The sequence below is a fragment of the Pieris brassicae genome, chromosome 9, assembly GCF_905147105.1.
Source record: "Pieris brassicae chromosome 9, ilPieBrab1.1, whole genome shotgun sequence".
Classification (NCBI taxonomy): domain Eukaryota; kingdom Metazoa; phylum Arthropoda; class Insecta; order Lepidoptera; family Pieridae; genus Pieris; species Pieris brassicae.
Genome location: NC_059673.1, coordinates 11,795,666 through 11,817,737, shown reverse-complemented (window position 1 = coordinate 11,817,737; position 22,072 = coordinate 11,795,666). Strand labels below are relative to the sequence as shown.

The following is a 22,072-nucleotide window of genomic DNA, read 5'->3' as shown; positions in this document are numbered from 1 at the left end:
TCCCTGTGGCAGCGTACCAATAACGCTGGAAGCATTTCCTCACTGTATTGAGATATTTATCTTTGAAGGAGGAAAGCACCAGCTCTGGCGCTAACCTTAATCTTTAATTAGCGCCAGTGCGCTTGAACCCCACGGCCCAAAAGTCTCCACTCCAAAGGGAACAGAATCGAAAATTTAGAAACGCTAAATTCTAGTTACGGCATAGGACAGTTAAACGAGTCTCCTCTGAGCAAGTAACATATAAACAAAGAACTGTTTGAAACAAATACTCACACAAAGCAACACGTTTAGTAATCAGTTTCAGTTTGGTTCTGACCGCGCATGTACGACATTCAATTGCGTAAATCACAGTAAATTTTAATATAGTTTAAATATAGCAGCATGAGTCAGTGATATTGTGAATGTTTTATCTACAACGATTAAGCAATAACAAACTTAAATATCGTAAGTATTTAGTACGAGTTTTAGTATGTAGCAAGTTTTAAAACTGCCATTGTCTTTTTATATACATATATATTTAATCTAGTGTTAAAAATATGATAGTAATCATTTATAACGTTCGGATATTGTCTACAAACCGGCTATTAATAAGTATCAAAACTCATGTCTACAATACTTGAATAACAACGATCACTGGCATAATATTTATAGTCAGGCGATGCATGAGATAGCAATACGTTATTTAGGTATTTTTCGTATTTTTAAATAGATAATTCTGGTAGATTTATAAATATATTTTTTTAAGAACAGTAATATTTGATTCATTCTCTCACTACCTACTACTCTTATACTAGTACTAACTTGGTAAGTATTTTTTTTGGTTGTTGATTGTCAAGTCATCATTATCAAATTATTAAAAGTATTTAGAGTTATTAGAATCAAAGTTTCTTGAGATATGGTCTGCCACCAAGCAATAACAAAATGCAAATTATATGTACGTCGTCCCATTAATGTATTGAACAACTTTACCTTTTGTTATCTGTCTACACGTTCATTATCATCTGTAACAAGTAGAATAATGCAATATCTGCAAATGAATATATCTATGAATCCCCTATGAGCCATCAAGCAGATTCCTGCCACAGTTTTGCTTATAATTTTAATAAGTAAAGCAAACTTCAGTACGGTCCAATTTATTATTATTATAATTGGGCATCCAAACAAAGATTTAGTATTTTTCAAATGTAAGTATTAAATTCTAAGAAATATATATCTATTGTTATGTTATTAAAATTATATGACAAGGGTCTAAGATTAGCACGAATTAAATTGTTTTTTACACACAACAATTTCAACAAGTACAAGCCTTGTATCAGTCAAATGTGCGTCCAACATAGTCTGGGCAGTCTTACGATATGGATTTTGATCAACGCTTGGAGGACTTTAAATTAATTTAAATTTTAAAATATTTAAATTGCCATACAAATGTATGTAGAATTTAATTTATATAAGTAATTCTTCTACTAGCAAATATTAAAGCGATAGGTTTTTTATATATAACTCTAATAAACGTATGAATACGTTTAAGAATAAAGTTTCATACCAGATAAGTAATGTGCTTCTAAGGCACAATGTCTCTCTTATCTCCGAACGCAAATAAGTATATGAAAGGTTATAGGTATTAAATAAATAATAATAATATACTATTGTAGTCATAAAACTACCAAAAAAAAACAACACACGAACACATTTTTTATGATATCTTTAGATGGCGTGTTAAACAAATAGATTTGCGTTTTCTTACAGATAATTAGCCGTTGCCAGTTAGCACGAGCTTCAGTTATTGAAACATCAGCAAGGCGTACAGTCGTATCAAAATGGCGAGGAGTTTGCGTCTACTCAAACGGACATTTAATAAGTTTAATGAACCTTGTGTTAGATATAATAGTGTGTGGACTAGTGATGGAATAATGAATTCGCCATATGAAAAGATAAAGGACATACCAAATATTACAGTTTACGAATATATATGGCAAAATTTGGATAAATGGCCCGAAAGGACAGCTTCGGTAAGTTAATTATAAATAATATAATACTGTGTAACGAATGTATACAAACGTGGTAGAAGCCAAATAACAATTTTCAATCTGTAATCTGTATGTCAACAATAAACCAGTTTCTTATAAACGCTACAACATATTTTGTTATGTTTATAATCAAAACGTATTTTATTTTGTTGGTTACTGATACATTGAATTTCATCAATATTAAAGCAAATGCGATAAAAAATAAATAGAAATGTACTATGGATTTATATATACAGTTTATTGTCGAAGAAATAAATATATTTCTTTACTTGATTTTGCATTTTTAAATAGATATTTAATGTTAAATATGGAAGTAGATACCTGTAAGCTGTGTATAGTAAGCAGGTTAATTAAGAAATCGTTTATAGATTCGTGTTAATGTATTCTGTGAACCCAAAACATGGTTGTACAAAGGTCGGACATCGTCGAAGATTGGATAAACCTTGAACATTGAAGTTAACAATTTCGCTATTAAGATCTTAAAAAACTAACTTGTCCGACTGACTGAATTAACTTGTCTCAACAGAATTAACATTTTTATTTAATTAATTAAATAACCTTCAAAGTGCATTTAAAAGTTACAATGAAGAAGCACGATGGAGTTTTTAAAAGACCTTTCAATTGATGAAAACCATGCAACTGAGTCATTTATATGGGATTTCGGACAGACTCGTGAAGTAAGCAAATCATAAGGTCTCGTGACTCACAACCGAAAATTCAGTGAGTGAATTCAGAGTGTTTAAAAACAAGACTGGGCATGAATTTAAGTGTTCAGCCCTACTCTCGTTCTACTCCGATCGTACGTCCCATTCATAGATAATGCACTTGTTTGTGTGTGTGAATACACACTTGTCCATTAAAATATGTTGTGTCTACACTATATAGCCAAGATATTTTTTTCAGACAAAACAGACAGACAGCAATATCCATTAACGAAGATGATATGACATAATAAGAATGGAATTGGTAATGGATGGCTTCCGCGAGCACATTTCCACGGCGTCTTTCTAGCGATATCTGGGCCGGCTGACAGACCGATGGCCCATTGTTATACCCAGATATGCTTTCTTGATATCTTTCCCTGATTCTCTTTAGGTGACGAGTCCAAGACAAGTTCCTATGACGTTGGGTGGCGATACTATCTCCTCATTTCTCCTTCTCCAACTCCATTTTCCTTTTTGGACCAAGAGTTTTCCTTCCAGCTACAGTTAGTAGGGTAGCGCCACATGGTTCTTATTATTTATTCCGTGTACGTGACGGTGGAATCAAATTAGATTATTTGGAAAGTAATTTTAATAAGGATGGCGATAATGCAAAATATTCCTGCATATAATTTATATGAACAACCGATTCAAATTTTGTATATGCTCAATATTGGAATCCTATGACGTCATGTGTGTTACTCGAAAATAATTTTGATCCATAATAAAAATAATCGTAGTTATTTAGGTGTTGCCATGATAACAATGCTCGTTTATCTAGGTAAATTGGACGATAAATTTTACAATTATTATTATGTTGATAAAAATATTATATTTATTATTTGTTTAATTAAATATATAAATGTAGAGGCCTAAACCATTTAAAATGGATAGACAATAAGTAATTTAAAATTTATCATACAAAATTGATGTGTTTATTGTCTTACCGAATTTTTAATCACTCTAATATGTTTACTAAATACCTACTGTACCGTTAAAACTTTACCTAAATTATTTTGTCAACAACAAGTATTTTGACTAATTTCCGTTATCCGTCTTTATATCATTAAAGACCATAGAATTATACCACTGTATTAGATTAACATTGTACTAATTAAGCTAGTTAGCACCGACATATACAGCTGAGATCAAGGCGGGAATAATACTCAAAATCGAAAAGCTATAGTTATAGAAAAGTCATAGTACGAAACCCTCCGTGGGCATGTTTTGAACTAAAGTGCCAACTTGTGGGCTTTCCCCTTATGTTTTGGGGAAAACAAGATGTCCAGGAGGTTATTTTGGGGGACTTTTTTTAATATCGTTCGTATGTATTTAATTTATATTAATCCTCGAACCCAACCAACAAACTTAAATAAATATAAACTCCAATCTAGAAATAGCTCAACGTTTAGAAAGTCACAAAAAACTCTAAAAATAATATATAAAAAGAATCCCAGAAAAAACATAAGAAAAACTAAATGTCAAGAAAAAGGTTGAGAAATATAATCATCAATACTTAATACATATTAGCTTTTGAAATTCTATGTGTAAATTGCAGCCGCATAACAACAACAGCTATTTTATGTAAATGTATTTTCAATTCATATTAGAAATTACCTGAGAGCAGTGTTGGTCTAGTGGCTTCAGCGTGCGACGCTAATCCCCGAGGTCGTAGGTTCGATCCCCGGCTGTGCACCAATGGATTTTCTTTCTATGTGCGCATTTAATTAGCTCGAACGGTGAAGGAAAACATCGTGAGGAAACCGACCTGCTTAGACCCAAAAAGTCGACGGCGTGCGTCAGGCACAGAAGGCTGATGACCTACTTGCCTATTCGATTAACAAATGATCATGAAACAGATACAGAATCTGAGGCCCAGACCTAAAAAGGTTGTAGCGCCATTGATTTTTTATTTTTATTTGATATTATTATCAAACCGGTACAATAAAACATTTGGGGGTTTTTAATTTATATTTAGGGGTATTTGAAGGTGGTCGTAGGACAACATTCCGTAGAAGTTGGCATCACTGCAGGGAAGTTTGAAGTTTGAATATGTGTCGTGTCTAAATAGAGTTAGTGCAGTAGTAAACTATAAAAGAAATTTGGAATGTCAAAGCTTTTCCAAAGTCCAAACTATCGTTAATGTGCGATAGAGCTTACGAATAACATTTAAAGTTTCAACTCACGACTACCGTACGCATATTGGTACGTTGTATAGTTATATAAAAACACAAAACCCTTTACTGTTTTTTACTGTAAGATTTGTACAAAACGTAAGTGTTGTTTTTGATACGTTTGTTATGATTTTACTTAAAATAAAACAAAGTGGTATGAAATAAAAAAATAATGCTTAGCGCCTTTGCTTAATTTTTTTTAAATTTAGTGTTTTTTTTTGGTAAATAGTCATAGATTAAGGGTTTCGTTTATGTATTCATTGATATAGCATCTAATTCAAACGGACAGATAAAGTCACATGTAGCAGTCGAGCTGTTTTTAGGATTAGGCTAGAATAAAACAACTTAACCGTATCATTGAGTATTAAATTTTTTTTTTAAATATATCTCTTCTATCTAAAATCATGATCATTGAAGGGTTATTATATTTTCTGGAACAATACTGCTGCTGTTATTGTGAAGCCAACATGTCTTGCTGAGGAAAGACACAATATTGTTCATAGTCGTACAAGAGTTATAACTTACATTTCCATTTGGCATATGGAGAAGATTTCATTGTTTCAAAGTACAACAAAGCTTTTTATTACAGAGATTCTTCCTTTCCCTAAAGATATTTAATATAAAAATAGATCATGATAGAAAAAGCATCCCATCATCGAGGTCAATTGATTCTCAAGCTTATATAATAGGGTATATTATTATAAAACAATTATTTTCAATAATGTGTATTATGAATACACAGCAAAACACAATAAAGATTAATGTAATGGAACATTCTCACATAATTTTATGATTAAAAATTTTAATCATGTTATCGGACAGGATAACCAAAGCCTAACAAGAATACCAACTAATACTAGGTTAATGAAAGTTTTTACTATAAACATACATTTTCATGAATTCTTGGAACAATGTAGTTCACACTCAAGTCTTGCTCTAGGAACGAAATGGTTTTGGCCTATTAGTATTGTAATGTTTCATGAAGACACATGTAAAAAAAACTGAATATAACATATTATATCTAAAACAGTATTTACTTATGTAATTAGTAAATAGAACTGTAACAATGTACACAAATTACTTTATGGTACATTACAAACAACTGCTACTTTTAAAACAAAATAGAAAAAATCAACTTTAAGTCAACTTTAACAGACTGTAGTATTAATATGATTTATAAAACACCAGCATCCAAATTACTTTGACCTTTATCGGCCAGTGCTTTTGTTTACGTAAGATTTTCCTGTAAAATTGCAACTTCCAATTCACATATTTTATTCTTTTTAAGACTGGCTCTGCAGAAACAGTCTGCAGTTGATATTGATCTATTTGGTAAGGCCCAATTTGTTCAGTTAGAGTAGTTGGTGCTTGAGACTTAAATTTAAAATTCCGTTATCAAATCACTCCCCTGAAGCTTTAGCTAATGCTTCTATTATTATTTCTTCATAGATAACGATGTGTGTCCTTAGTTCGTGGGCACTTGAACCCTTCTATAAATAATCTAGTTCTTTTCAAGAATTCTATACTAGGTACTTACTCAAAGGAAGCATAATTTCTTTGTTAGTTTACTACTACATACCATCTGAACGATTTGCGTTTGTTTCCATTAACAATGCTGGTGTTATTTCTGCGTTTTGTTGATTGTCACCACCACCTGTTGCCATGTAACTGACGCTCACGCCCAACAATTCGCTTCAGTCAAAATATTGACTCAAAAATCAAAATTACGCTTGAAATCCTCGATCATGATTGCTATTTGAAGAAATAATTATCCACTTTAACAGATGAATAAATAAATGATCAAATCATAATTTTCCTGAATATTTGAGTAGGTGAAGTTTGATAAAAAGAGAAATCAGCCCTACTGAAAGCTTATTTTCGATCTAAATAATTTTCTTGAATACATGTATAATTGCAGATATGTTCAGCCACTGGACGTGGATACACCTATGAACAAGCATTCAAATTATCAAATACGTTCGCTGCTAATCTCAGGAGAAAATTAAATATTCATGATGGCGACACAGTTGCGGTTATCCTTCCTAATATCCCCGATTTTCCACTGGTTGCTTTGGGTATTTTGGCAGCTGGCGGAGTTATTACAACTGTCAATCCTATTTACACTGCACGTACGTTGTTATTTAACTATTAAACGTAATTGGAATCTTGAACTAAACGTTTTAATTTTTTGGGAATCGAATTCAGATTTCAGATGTATCATAATTTTTTATGAGTTACGTTTTTGTTATAAAAACAAGGCTATACAAAGTTTAAATTTCAGATGAAATCCAACGTCAACTTCTGATGTCCGATGCGAAAGTTGTTGTGACACTTCCAGAGAGAGTTCGTGTGGTTAGAGATGCTTTAAAAATGGCCAAACTTAATTTACCAATAATAGTTGTAAAAACAAACGGAGAATCTATAACTGATGGAACAATAGCATTTAATGAACTAAGCGAAGATGTTCACGTTGACAAATCGTGTCTTAAAGAAGTGAAAAGAAATATAAATGACATTTGCTTTCTCCCTTATTCAAGTGGAACAACTGGGCTACCGAAAGGCGTTGAACTGACGCATAAAAACATTATTTCTAATTGTGAACAAATTAATGAGCCGCAGATAATGTGTCACAATGAAACTACAGGTAATCTTTTAATTTTTTTTAATCGAACTCATTAATCATATTGTTTTTATATAACTGGAGACAAGAGCAGGATGCTCATCTGATGTTAAGTGATATTGCCGTCCATGGACACTAACATTGAAGGCAAATGCGTTGTCGGTCTTTGAAAAATTGGTACGCTCTTGAAGGACCGTATGAAATTGTGTTGGATATTTCCTGGTTTATGGAAACGATAACTTAATCTCATATATATTGGTATTCTAGCATGCACCAGAATTATATTAACACATATCAAAATTATTATTAGAAATTTAAACCAATTGGAGATGGTTGTGGTCTCTTGATTTAATAATAATTAGGAATGTCAGTCATAAATTAAATTTTGAATATTAGTCTCTAAAGCGTGTCTAAAACAAAATATTTTGTTAATTGTAAAGTCTTCCGTGAAATTCTTATATGTATTTATACACAAAATATTGTTTATAAACAAAAGAATAAAAATAAGTGTTATTTATTTTTTCCTTTATCTTTAATAATTACATAATAAAGTATTTACAATATTCATAACGCATATAATAATAATAAATAAAAATCGAAAAACATTAAACAAAAAAAAAATGAAAAATTTTGGTCACTTGAGAGAATCAAAGCTCCTAAATGTATTACTATATATTTAATTCATATTAACTGACACGGGAAATCTCCATCGCCAAAATAAATATGGCTTTCTTTTGTAGAGACATTACACATATTATCTATTTATTGGATATTACGGTTTATTTTAACCATCTACGATATTGGACATGACCTTGGCCTGTCCCATAAAATACTTCGACTTAAAGTGCTTCAAGAAAAGAGTTTACCTTTCAGGAGGTTGGCAAAGCAATTCTACCCTTGGCGGTTGAGCCTCCGGCCAGTTTGCTACCTGTTGTGTTAAAAAAAATGGTTTATAACAAGTCGTATATCCCAGGTTCAGTTTTGCTGAGTTTCTTGCGAACGGATACCGTAGTCTTTCTCGTTCACAAATTTTGTAAACGTTTTTGACATTCATAAGCATGCGCTAAGACGCATCTAAACTGATAAAACATATTTTGATTGATTGATTGATTTGAGTTCACTTACAAGGGCACAGAATAGCATAATTACGTTATTCGTTATTTACGTAAATTTTTCAATTCGAGTACAGTGCTCTCGTAGTTGTAATGTAGTACCTTTGGTTTATTTTAACAATAAAAAACACAGCCTTTAAACTAAAGTGCTCTTTTGTCTCTTTCCAGCACAGCGTAATCACAATTTGTTAGAAAGACACGAAGGTTTTGTTAAAAGAACGCATTTGCACTGATTCTGCTTTATGGATAAGTAAATAATTAAAATTAAAATTACAGCAAAACACCAAGATTCGGTTATAGCGGTTCTGCCATACTTCCATATTTATTCAGCATCCGTGCTGATGTTCCACAAGATGTCGCAGGGAATCAAGTTGGTTGCGGTTCCGAAATTCCAGCCAGAGGAATTTCTACACGCTCTTGAAAAGTTCAAAGTTAATGTTCTGTTCTGTGCTCCTCCAATAGGTAAGTTAGAATAAAATCCGACCAAAATATTTAACAACGTCTTTTGGGAGACGCGTCTTCGAAAGCCTCGATACGCCATCACCAATTAGCAGGCAGGTCAACAAAATTATTATCAACAAACCAATCCAAATAGAATAATGAAGGATTTTTTATTTCTTTATTTTACAAAATAATATAATATAGTCGCAATATGTAACATTACTATACCGCTGTGGTTTGTAACTTACAAGTGTTACTCATAATAATATTATAAATAAAAAGAACAACGACAATTATTTATTTTTCCGATCATTGAATTTATATATTATTTCCGTCAACCTTACATAATCAAATATAAAAACAATAATCCTTAAAGGTTTTAAGTACGAGTTAAACAACAATTTTTATTTTTAATACGTGTTTCATTCTCATAATTTCGACGTTTCTCTACCCACTAGTTGACTCTAAGTTAAAAAAAATCTTGAGATTACAGTCTAACTGCTTATTACACGACGCGTTTTGTCACGCGTTTGGATAAATAAAATAAAATCAGTGGCGCTACAACCTTTTTACGTCTGGGCCGACTTCTGTATCTGTTTCATGATCACAATCTTATAGTCAAGCACAATTTTTGTACAATAATAATATTTTCTGTATCAGTATTGGTTGACAAGATATATTTTGAGATTTTTAGTAACTTTATGTAATGTGAGTTTTGAAATGTTACTAATAATTTTGTTTTTAAGAAAGTGGTTATACATGTACATGGTATAAGGATTGAGAAGCCTCTCAACTTTTTTAAAATTTAAATATATATATTTTTTTTATGTCCTGATGTGAAGCGATACCGCTGCCCATGGACACTCACATTGCCAGAAGGCTCGCAAGTGCGTTGCCGGGCTTTCAAGAATTGGTACGCTCTTTTCTTGAAGGACCCTAAGTCGAATTGGTTCGGAAATACTTCAGTGGGCAGCTGGTTCCACATAGTGGTGGTGCGCGGCAAAAACTGCCTTATAAAACGCTCAGTTGTGGAACGACGGACGTCGAGGTGATACGGATGGTATTTTGTATTTTGCCTTGACGTCCGATAATGAAACTCAGCTGCGGGTATTAGACCGAACAACTCTTCTGAACACTCCCCATGGTAAATGCGGTAGAAGATGCAGAGGGACCCAACATCTCTACGCAACGCCAAGGGATCAAGCCGCACGGAAAGTGATTGGTCGTCGACGATTCGAACCGCTCTTCGTTGAATACGGTCTAGTGGAAGGAGCTGGTACTGGGGAGCTCCCGCCCAAAGGTGAGAACAGTATTCCATGTGGGGCCGAATTTGCGCTTTATAGAGTTGCAAGCGGTGGCCCGGAGTGAAGTACCGTCTCGCCTTGCTGAGCACACCAAGCTTTTTGGAGGCTAATTTAGCCTTCCCTTCCAAATGACCGCGAAACTGGACGTTATTCGATATGTCAACGCCCAATATTCCGATGTTAGCTGAGGCTTTAAGGAGAGTGCCTTCAAAGAGGGGAGTAGCGACATGGGAGTTTTTTTAGCGGAAAACGCGCATACTTGTGTCTTCTTGGGGTTAAATTGGACTAGATTTAGTCTACCCCAGTCCGAGACTCCACGTAAAAGAGTTTCAACTTCAGACACAAGTTTGTTCCGGCACTCATCAACAACAGCCCGAGAAATACCTGCCCGGCCCATGTAAAAAGTATCCCCAGTGCTGTCGTCCGCATAGCAATGAAGGTTGCTAAGTTGCAACATATCATTAATATGCAGAATAAACAGGGTCGGGGATAGGACACAGCCTTGTGGGACACCAGCATTGACGGGTTTAAGGTCGGAGCATGCTCCGTCGATGACGACCTTAATGCTCCGATCAGCGAGAAAGCTGGAAATCCAGTTGCATAATTTCTCGGGGAGCCCATAGGCTGGAAGCTTCGAGAGCAGTGCTCTATGCCACACCCGATCGAAGGCTTTCGCTATGTCCAAACTTACCGTCAGCGCCTCCCCCTTGGACTCAATTGCCTCTGCCCACCTATGTGTAAGGTATACAAGGAGGTCACCAGCTGAGCGACCACGACGAAAGCCGTACTGAGAATCGCTAATCAGCTGGCTGCCCTCTAGATACCTCAAGAGCTGGCCGTTAATAATGGTTTCCATTATTTTGGAGAACAAGGAGGTTATTGCGATTGGGCGATAGTTGGACGGATCAGAGCGATCGCCTTTTTTAGGGATCGGATGTATCAAAGCTGTCTTCCGCCGATAAACCGACTTCATGAGTCAAACCAAATCACATAATTTAAACAAGGGAATTTATAGATGGCGGCTGTTTATAGCAGTGATGTTAAAATTTGATTATTTTTTATATATCTTAATTATTAATTTAAAATATTATATATAAAATGTATGATATCTGGCCTGTTTTATATTTATGTTGGATAAATAGATAATTTGAATATTTGAACACTACGTGTCCACGATATGATGATACTATTTCAATGCTATATTTTTTAATATTATTATTTGTTAATAGGGAAATTAAGTTATTTAAGATAATTTTTCGAATATTTCAGTGTTTCTGCTGGCATCACACCCGGCGGCGAATTCAAAGACCTACCAATATTTAGATATCGTAGTAAATGGTGCAGCTCCCTTGGCAGCGACTGATGCTGATCGGTTTCTTGCGAAAGTAGAGGTAAAAATATTATCTTTAGCAATTTTTCCTCAGTTTAAGTCAAGTATATGTTGATATAAAATTTTGTAATCTAATTGCTCACGAAACACTTTTTCCACGGATGAATGTCTTTTGTTAAAATAGCTTTTACACATTAAGAAAAACACTTTGAAAAAGTATTTCATTTTACATACTAGAGGGTAGAACTTAGTAACATGTATTCAATGTCCACCAATCACAGTTATAATGAAGCACATAACAACATATACATACCCTCTAGATACCTAAGGCATCGTTTCTCAAGCTGGAGATTGTTTTAAAAGGGGGTCGCAGTCTATAGGGTACAGTATGTACATATATTTATTTATTTACACTTCGTTACACTACAATATAAAAAAAATTAACATAAATAAATCAAAAGGAGGGCAACTGGCGGCCTTATCGCTTTCGAGCGATCTCTTCCAGGCAACCACTGTGACTAAAGAAAAAATAAAAATGTATTAAATTACATAAGATAGGCAAGTAGTGCAAAAATACATGTTATACACATTTATTGAAACAAAACTAAACAGGAACAAAAAAAAAACAAACTCAACTAAAAAGGTACATTAAAAAAAGAAAGTAAAAAGACACATAAATCACAATAATTTAAGATAAATCTCACGTCACTTAGTATGAAAGTTAGAGATACGATGTGGACAGGTAATGTTTGTACAGAAGAAATTTAAAGGAAGATAGAGAAGGAGCTGAGCGAATAGGAACGGGAAGTGAATTCCATAGCCTAGCTGCAGAGACCTTAAAGGAATCGCCAAGAAATGAGGAGTTAGGTACAAAAGATTTTACAGTACGGAGTCGTTACATTTTTCTTTGGTCAGAGGAACGCGTTTTGGCCAAAACTCACTGATATCCCGATTGTGCATTTTTATGACCGAGCTGTGTCTGGATATCCACAGTTGAAAGAAAACAAATTTTTAACCGGATTAAAGCTATTTGTGTTATTATAAACTTATAATTTTAATAAAAATTTGTTTTCTTTCAATGTGCAAAAGCTATGTTAACCAAAGACAAAACTATATCCACAGTTGATCCCCTGACACTTTGAAATGAACTTTGCTTTAGTTTTATAATTATTATTTTTGTTTTTCCCTCTTCATGTTTGTTGTGTGCTTGTATCATTAAATCTTGGATTTTATTTTTACCTGTAACTTTTATAAATGAATAAATATATTATACTTCCTTGAGTTATTTCTATAATATTAATTCAAAGAAGATACTTATAGCTAAACTTTATGTTCTTATTATAAGACACTGCATCTTCTACCGCATTTACCATGTGTAGAGTGTTCATAGGAGTTGTTCGGATTAATACCTGCAGCTGAGTTTCCTCCGGACGTCGAGGCAGAATATAAAATTCCACCCGTATCACCTCGACGTCCGTCGTTCCACGACTGAGCGTTTTCAAGGCAATTTCTGCCGCGCCGCCCACTGAAGTATTTCCGAACCAATTCGACTTAGGGTCCTTCAAGAAAAGAGCGTACCAATTCTTAAAAGGCCGGCAACGCACTCGCGAGCCCTCAGGCATTGAGTGTGTCCATGGCCTCTGACTTAACATCAGATGAGCCTCCTGTTTTATAAAAAAAAAGAAGCTTTTTTGTATAGAAGATAGATAAAATAAATGTTTGGCGATACAACCTTTTTAGGTCTGGGCCTCAAATTTCTGTATCTCTTTCATTATTTGTCAGTCTAAGTAGGTGGTTATCCTCCTGTGCCTGACACACGCCGTCGACTTCTTGTGTCTAAGACAAGCCGGTTTCCTCACGATGTTTTCTTTCACCGTTCGAGCCAATGTTAAATGCGCATATAGAAAAAAAAGTTCATTGGTTCACAGCCTGATGCCACTAGATCAACACTACTGATGTAGCATATAGAAGATAGATAATACAACATTTTAACGCATCTTTTTTCAGCGGAACATCCGTTTTGGACAAGGATACGGCCTTACGGAGACTTCACCGGTTGTGTGTATAGGAGCAAAGGATTGTACAGACTATAGCGTTGTTGGCAACGCTGTACCTAGTACGGAGCTTAAAATTGTCGACCAAGACTTGAAGGCTTTGGGACCTAATCAGGTAAATCTTAAATATTATGTAATACAAAAGACTATGTATATATATAAGAATGAATCCCTTTTTCCCTTGGTCACGGCATCACGCGTGAACGGCTGGACCGATTTCGCTAATTCTTTTTTGTTGTGTTTGTTATTGTCAGGTGAAGGTTCTTATGAAAGAAAAAAGTAAGAAAATTGCGCGGAAAATCAGAAAAATTAAGAATACTTTTGTGACTATAACAATTTTTTTTCATTTCATTCAAACTTTATTTAATGTAACCTTGTGGTGTTTGACATAACATTGACAGAATGCGTGCTGCAAATGACGTCAAAGAGGATGTAGGAAAACTGAATATCGTTTAAAACAAATGCTTCGATCGCAGTTATTATATTTATAAAATACATGTAAAATAATTACAGTCGCTAATTGTTTGTGGCAATAATCTTGGAAATCCATGTTTTTTCACATGGCCAGTTATAATTATATATGCGGCCAGAAAAAAACAAACAAAGAATGTTGCATATCATAAAGCATTTTTAGTTAATTATACCAATTCGAAATCACTATTCATAGTTAATACAGGACAACGTCTGTCGGAATAATAATAATAATTATGTTAATTATATATAATTATAAATAAACCCGTTGTACATTTGGATCCTAGTGCTAGTGGGTCTTTCTTTCAATTATTATTTAAACAACTGGTGTGTAAGACCCAGAATTCGAGCGTATTTCACTTTAGGAAACATGATGTAGCGATACGGAAATTTTAGTAGAATAGTTGTAAAGCATTTCTATTATTCCAAAGAGAAGACACTATTTTGCTTAGAATTTTTTTATAGAATAAAGAGTGTAAATTTGGGCAAATTGAGTTTTAGGAAAAGACTTAACACGAAGTTACGTAATTCAGTTGTTCGGACTAATAGCCGCAGTTAAGTTTCATTATGGGACGTCAAGGCAGAATACAAAATACCATCCGTATCACCTCGACGTCCGTCGTTCCACGATTGAACGCTCAGTGTAGAGTGTTTAACACAGCGTTTTTCGCACACCACAACTATGTGGAACCAGCTGCCCACTGAAGTATTCCCGAACCAATTCGACTTGGGGATTTCAAGAAAAGAGCGTACCAATTCTTAAAATCCAGGCTACGTACTTGCGAACCTTCTGGTAATGTGAGTGTCCATGGGCGGCGGTATCACTTAACATCAGGTGTGCTTCCTGCCCGTTTGCCTTACAAAAATGTATTTAGACATTTTTTAATGACATCCAAGAGTAGTTGTTACATTTAAAACAGTCGTGATTATGAAAATAAAAGCTCTTGTGCTGTCTTATAATACATTTGAACCGCAATTTTAAAGTAATCACAAACAAAAAAGAAATAATTGTCATAATTACAATATGACTCCGGAGGCTCCCTACACCCTCTGTCTTCTTTGCCGATGAGTAGGAATGTCAAGCGATTCAAATTTAATGACGTGGAATAAGTGATACCTGTATATTATATTGCATAATAAACATATATTTTATGGCAGAAGCCAAGACCAGTCTAATCAGTGTTGAGATATTTTGACTTCACTCTAGGTAATTCCAGCTTCTTTCTCTTCACATGCTTCGCCAGTTCTATTCCATGGTTCAATCTAATTCCCGTTTTTAATAAATTTTCGCAGCTCGGTGAACTATTGATACGAGGTCCTCAAGTCATGAGAGGATACAGAAATAATCCTGAAGCGAATGCTGCAACATTCAGCGGTGACTGGTTTAGAAGTGGTGACGTCGCCGTCGCTGATGAGAATGGAGTCATCAAAATTGTTGATAGATTTAAGGAGCTTATTAAGGTAACAATCTGATTGACTTACTAATATCAATGGCGCTACAGCCTTTTTTTTTGGGTCTGGGCCTCAGATTTCTGTATCTGTTATATGATTGGTTAGTCTAATAGGCAAGTAGGTGATCAGCCTTCTGTACCTGACAAACACCGTCGACTTCTACAGCCGTTAGAGCTGATGTTAAATGTGAACATAGGAAGAAAGTCCTTTGGTGCTCAGCCGGGGATCGAATCTACGACTTTAGGGATGAGAGTCGCAAGCTGAAGACATTAGGCCAATTAACATTCGCTCGAACGGTGAAGGAAAACATCGTCAGGAAACTCTCTTGACTTGGACCGAAAAAACAAAACACACAGTACAGAATTTAATTTAGATTGATTCCTTTTAACATCACAAATAACACTTTTAGTTAAAATTGTACGAGCAGCGGGTTCAAGGCACCGATCTCACATTTAATCACAATCTACTCAACCACAAATCATAGACATAAAATTTATTACTTACAAAACACACATAGAAACACATAAAATTACAATAAAAATAATTAAATTAAGAATAATAATAGAGAGATAACAATTTTTTTAAAGAAAAAGGTTTAATTGTGTAATGCGTGTGTGCTGTGGTCGTAATTGGTCCAGCATTATGCTGAGGAGCAGAATTCCACAGCGCTGGTCATTCTGCCAGAGACCACAGCAGCTAGTTTATATAGGTAAATCACATAGACCCAACTTGATCCAACGTCTCATCACCACAATATTCCTCTGAATACACAATCAGAACCCCCTACGTTCCCTGGACGCGCTGTTCAAAGTGAAGATCGCCTCGACTCCACTCGAGGCATTGCTCAGCTCTGATTGGTCGAAACAATATTCGTATTTTTATTCGTTGAGTAATGAATCTAAATTATGAAAAAATTTAATAATAAAAAATTTAAAAAAATCAAAATAAATTATGATTCTTAGAAAGAAAGAAAAAAACTTTCTTAAAAGTAATAGAAGTTGTCAATAGAAGATATCAATTATTAACCAACGCAACAATAGAAATCAAATTTTGGTTTGGTCCAGTCTGAATTTATTTGGTCTATTGACGAGATCAGAACATTTCCAGATAATTGGAGCATTTCCAACAGAATCGAGCTATCTAATTTCTAACCTCAAAATCCTCATTTCAGGTGAAAGGGTTCCAAGTACCTCCAGCTGAGCTAGAGGCAGTTCTTCGCGACCATCCTTCAGTGAAAGACGCGGCTGTCATTGGAGTTCCACATTCCAGCAAAGGGGAGGCACCGAAGGCCTTCATAGTCCTTAAAAATGACGCCAAAGCTAATGTTGAAGACATCACCAGCTTTGTCAACGAGAGAGTAGCCTCGTATAAACATGTGAATGATGTCGTGTTTATAGATTCTATACCGAAAACAGCATCAGGAAAGATCCTCAGAAAGGAATTGAAGCAGTTGAATTGATTTTACTTCTTTGAAAATTGTATAGGCATTTTCTTAGACGTCTTGAAATGATTACAGGTGTTGGCGAAGTCTTTAATTTAGGTTTAATTTAATTCAGACAAGAAAGATAAACATATATTTATTTAAAGGGTAAAAAAATTATAGAAACTGATAATAGTGTTGGTGCCATTTTGGATTTATTTTGCCTAACACAACTTTTAATTGCTGACAACACTGATTTTCAATTGTTCAAAGAATCTTGCAGTGACAGTTGTACTAAAGAAAACAGAAAATTTACAATTAAAATCGATGACCAATCCCTCTCTGAGCGGCTTGATCCTTTGGCGATGCGTAGAGATGTGGGTTCACTCTGCATCTTTTACCATTTACCTGCAGCTGAGTTTCATCATCACGACGTCGAGGCAGTCGAATTATTATTATTAGAAAAATTCCACCTGTATCACCTCGACGTCCGCCGTTCCACGACTGAGCGTTTTTCAAGGCAATATTTGCCGCGCACCACCGCTATGTGGCACCAGCTGCCCACAGAAGTATTTCCGAACCAATTCGACTTAGGGTTCTTTAAGAAAAGAGCGTACCAATTCTTAAAAGGCCGGGAACGCACTCGCGAGTCCCCTGGCATTGAGAGTGTCCATGGGCGGCGGTATCACTTAACATCAGTTGAGCCTCAAACACCATCAAATTACACAAATATATGTTGCTGAAATATGTCTTTTAAGAAACAACATTTGGAGCTTGTTATTTTATTTATGACAAAAAAATCTTCGATTTGAAATTTTAATTACAGCCCAAAACTAGCGTCTTTTTCAGACTAACAAACAAATCTAATAAAAAGTTATCACATTATAGATAATTAATAATCTATAGAATCTAATCTAAGAAATATAATTTCTAAACATATAACACAAGACCAGTAATTTCCCAACCCAACTAAGGTACCAAAAGAACTATACCTTGAATGCCTTGAAGATTTCGGATGGGAGGTGATTGGTTGCTTCAGCATTTGTTTGTATTGAACTCTACATATTATAAAAATTATCATAATTCCAATAACAAAGTCAAAGTCAAAAATCATTTATTCATATAGGAACACAATGTACACTTATGAACAAAAAAAAAGAATATACATTAAATGCTTCTAATTTTACATTTACTGCCAGTTCTCAAATGAAGGCCGTAGAACGGAAGAGAAGAACTGGCAATAAACTCTCCGTCACTTTTTTTAATCGCCAATTCTTTCGTTTTACATATGTTTGTATTAACGAATTCTTTTCACTAGGAAAGAAACCAATTTCGTTCACCAGCCAAATTGGTAGACGGTTCTCTAAATTAAGCTTCTAATAAAGGGATATTTTTTTATTATTCAATCAAAACTTTAAAAAAGTATTATATCAAATAGTTATAATTTTTATATGGGTAATATTATATTACACTGTTGTGGTATAAATATGTTTATTTTGTTTATTAAAAAATTATATACAAATTAGGTATTAACCATTTTATATATTTCAAATTATGACGAATATTTTTATTTTTCTTATATATAATTTGAATACTCAAAATATTAGAATTATTTATTTGTTAAATGATATGTTCTTTGGTATATAATTTGAATGGGGGATTTACTACAACGTGCGCCAAATTACAGAATGACATCGAAGAATTGTCATATATTATGAGGTATAGCGCTGTACAGATACCGGTAAACATCTTGAACTAATGTCCTTGAGGTTGCGGACCGCGTGATTGGTAAATCAGTTGACGTTTGTGTCCCGCGCTGTGTACGCATGCGCAAACATTCCCCCGCTCCCATGTGTAATGCTAAAGAAGTTTGCCGGTATCTGTATAATAACTTACACTGTTTTACAGCGGTACAAGGGTAACACAAAAACAAATAAGAGGTAAAGATTGCCACTAAGAAGTGATCTGTTTTTGTTAAGATATATTATTATTTGAACACGGTTCAAATTTGTACATTTATATGTGAACATAATATTTTTTTAAAAAAATTGTTATACAACGTTGTAATTAGGGCACAAATTTTGGACTGTTATCTTTAAGAATTTACAGATTTTTAATAAATTATTTTAATTGCAATTTTATTTTATTTTACACATGAGCCTTATCCTTACCTTACCTATTTTCGTTCCACAACTGAGCGTTGTCTGAGGCAGCAGTTCGTTGAGGCAGTTTTTGCCTCGCACCACCACTATGTGGTATACCGATTCGACTTAGGGTCCTTCAAGAAAAGAGTTTAACGATTCTTAAAAGGCCGGCAACGTTCTCGCGCCCTCTGGCATTGAGTTTCCATGGGCGGCGGTATCACTTAAAATCAGGTGATTCTCCTGCAAGTTTGGCGCCCTCTATAAAAAAAACTGATTTGGATCTATAAGAGGCATATTCGAAAATAATGTCTTAGATTAAAATGCTGCCAGCGTAAAAGGTACACTGCCACAGAGATCAAACTTTTTAAATTTGATTTAATTTTCTTTTGATTAATTTTTAATTGAGCAGTGTTGGCACTAGGCCAAGCTGGCTTCAGCGTGAGGTTCTCATCGTAGGATCGATTTCCAGCTGTGCACCAATAGACTTTCTTTCTATGTGCGCAACCGACATTCGCTCGAACGGTGAAGGAAAACATCGTGAGGAAACCGGCTTGCCTTAGACCCAAAAAGTCGACAGCATGTGTCCGGCGAAGGAGGCCTACTTGTCTGTTAGATTGGTGAATGATCATGTCAGCTCATAGAAATCTGGGACCCAGACCTAAAAAAAGGTAGCTCCACTGATTTATTTTATTTAAAATTATTTGTATTATTACTATGTAGGTTGAGGAAATTGTCAATACTGTATATTTAATTGTTATGTTTCGGTTTTAATAAACAATATTAATGCAACTTATATGCTATATGATCAAAAATTAGCCTAAACATATATTCGTCCATCTTAAAATGCTTAATAATGTACGTCTTAGTCAAATCATCGAGCATAAACACGTTTCAAATCTATGTTGTGCAACATTGATAGTAGAATAAAAATAATGCAGAGGTCAAAAGAATTGTGACAAGGCCGCACGATACTACGAGTCCCATGCGAGTCTAAATTTATGTTGAAAAGGCCTTGAATTAAAAAGTTGATACGCAATATAGACTATATTACTAGTAAGCTGTTACTTCTGCGTTTGATGTCACTGTCTTCTAAAGCGTTAAGCAAAGCTTAATAAGAAAGCGCAGCGTTGGATTGCGATTGCGAGCGATGGAAATAGAAGATAAATAATACATAATTAAAAATAATGACTAAGGTAGCAGAGGTCATAATAAAAATGAAAGAAATAAATAAATCTTTACTAAAGACGATATACAGGATTAGATAAAGTAAAGTGTACTAGCCCCCACACTAGGATTCCCTGTGTTGTGGGCAGCCAGTCTCTTCCCTTTGACATGTAAACAGTATTTCACTTTGTCTTCTACATGACACATTTATATTAAAACTATTTTTGCACAATAAGAATATTTTTGGTGTCAGCATAGGACAGGTTAATAAGATATTGTTTGAGATGTTTAGTAAATGTATGTTATGTGATTTTTGAAATGTTAGGGATAATTTTGTTTTTAAGGAAGTGGTTAAAGATGAAAGGGCCTCGAAAAGAGAAATAATAAATAAACTTGGTGGTGGGTGGCGCACGTGGCAAGAGGATCAAGAAAGTATAAAACTGGTGCCCAAGGTACAATAAGCAATAAATTTAGTAGGTAGATGGACCAGATTAAGGAAACAGCAGCTGGTATGTACCAGAGAATGGCATAGCGCCGATAGAAATAGGATTTAAAGGAGACTTTTGCCAAAAAAGGGACAGGGAAACCTAAAAAGATTAAGGTGATAGAAATATAAATATATTTAAATATACAGTATGCGAAATAAAAGGCTTTTGTTACTATTATTTTAGTATTTCAATCAGTAACTCTAACTCTTAATAACCGGCTTGAACTTTAAGTATTGTACCGCACAATCTCAAACTTGCGACAGCCCTGTGTATAAAGACCTATACAAACAAAAACATTGCGTCGGCACAACAGTAACAGTTTACCGGCTCTCTTTAGATGTTCTAACGCATTTTCTGACCAAAATCATTAAGATTTATAGTTAGCAAAATGGTTAAAAAATACGACCCAAGCTTTTACAATTGGTAATCAGTGTTAATAAATAAATCGTTTTTCGAATCGAAAGTGGTTTAATCTCTCGGTTCAACTTGAACCGTTAGGTTTAACAAATTGAACAAATCAAACCACACATATCCTGTAAGGGAAATCTAAATATAGAACATACAATTCATTCGCTTCTTTGCAATTGTAATATTGGAATTATTATATAGTTCACGACATCATGATCAGTACAAAGAATTTAATGTTTAAAATACGTATGGAACCTTTTTATTTTTATGTGCTAATAACTAGGTAACACTGAAAATATTTAGAAAATGAAGAACGGCTTAATGTAGGAAGCATTGGGCCCATTCTTCCTTAGGGGTCTCTTTAATGGCATTTTCGTACGCTTTCACCGCATCTTCAGGGCTCGTAAAGCGAATACCTCGAATTTAAACTTTAGATCTTAGGAAGAGGAAAGAAAGCCGCAGGGCGGCAGGTCAGGACTGTATGGCGGATGACTCATTATCTCGACACCTGCCGTCGGAAAAAAACGTGATGAACACTTAATTCCTGATGAGTAGAGTTGCTAGATATAAGAAAAGCCTATCGCCTTACCTATTGCAAATTAGGAGATCTATTGCTTATACCGTGGGATACCATACTAAAGCCCAATAAGTTACTTATATAATAAAAGTTAATGATACTTATTATAAACCTAGCAAATTAACGAAAGATTAACACATAAAAAATTCCTATTCATACTAATAGTGGAACTTTTTAAACTAATT

At 34.5% G+C, this 22,072-nt stretch overlaps 1 protein-coding gene across 1 annotated transcript; it reads left to right on the top strand.

Moving 5' to 3' along the window:
* The first annotated feature begins 296 nt into the window (after nt 1–296).
* On the top strand, nt 297–17,530 carry LOC123714264 (4-coumarate--CoA ligase 1-like). The gene is made up of 9 exons (XM_045668471.1): nt 297–444; nt 1,747–2,009; nt 6,821–7,031; nt 7,184–7,546; nt 8,911–9,096; nt 11,649–11,770; nt 13,717–13,878; nt 15,528–15,695; nt 16,858–17,530. Exons 2-9 carry the CDS (start codon nt 1,818–1,820, stop codon nt 17,143–17,145), a joined length of 1,692 nt encoding a protein of 563 aa, XP_045524427.1. The 5' UTR covers nt 297–444; nt 1,747–1,817; the 3' UTR covers nt 17,146–17,530.
* The last annotated feature ends 4,542 nt before the right edge of the window (nt 17,531–22,072 follow it).

What these genes read in the sequence shown, in the direction of transcription:
- LOC123714264 (XM_045668471.1), top strand. Translation starts at nt 1,818, where the DNA reads ATGGCGAGGAGTTTGCGTCTACTCAAACGGACATTTAATAAGTTTAAT. An exon ending in CAATCCTATTTACACTGCAC is followed by an intron (nt 7,032 to 7,183) that starts GTACGTTGTTAT and finishes TTTAAATTTCAG; the next exon opens with ATGAAATCCAACGTCAACTT. An exon ending in GGTTTCTTGCGAAAGTAGAG is followed by an intron (nt 11,771 to 13,716) that starts GTAAAAATATTA and finishes ATCTTTTTTCAG; the next exon opens with CGGAACATCCGTTTTGGACA.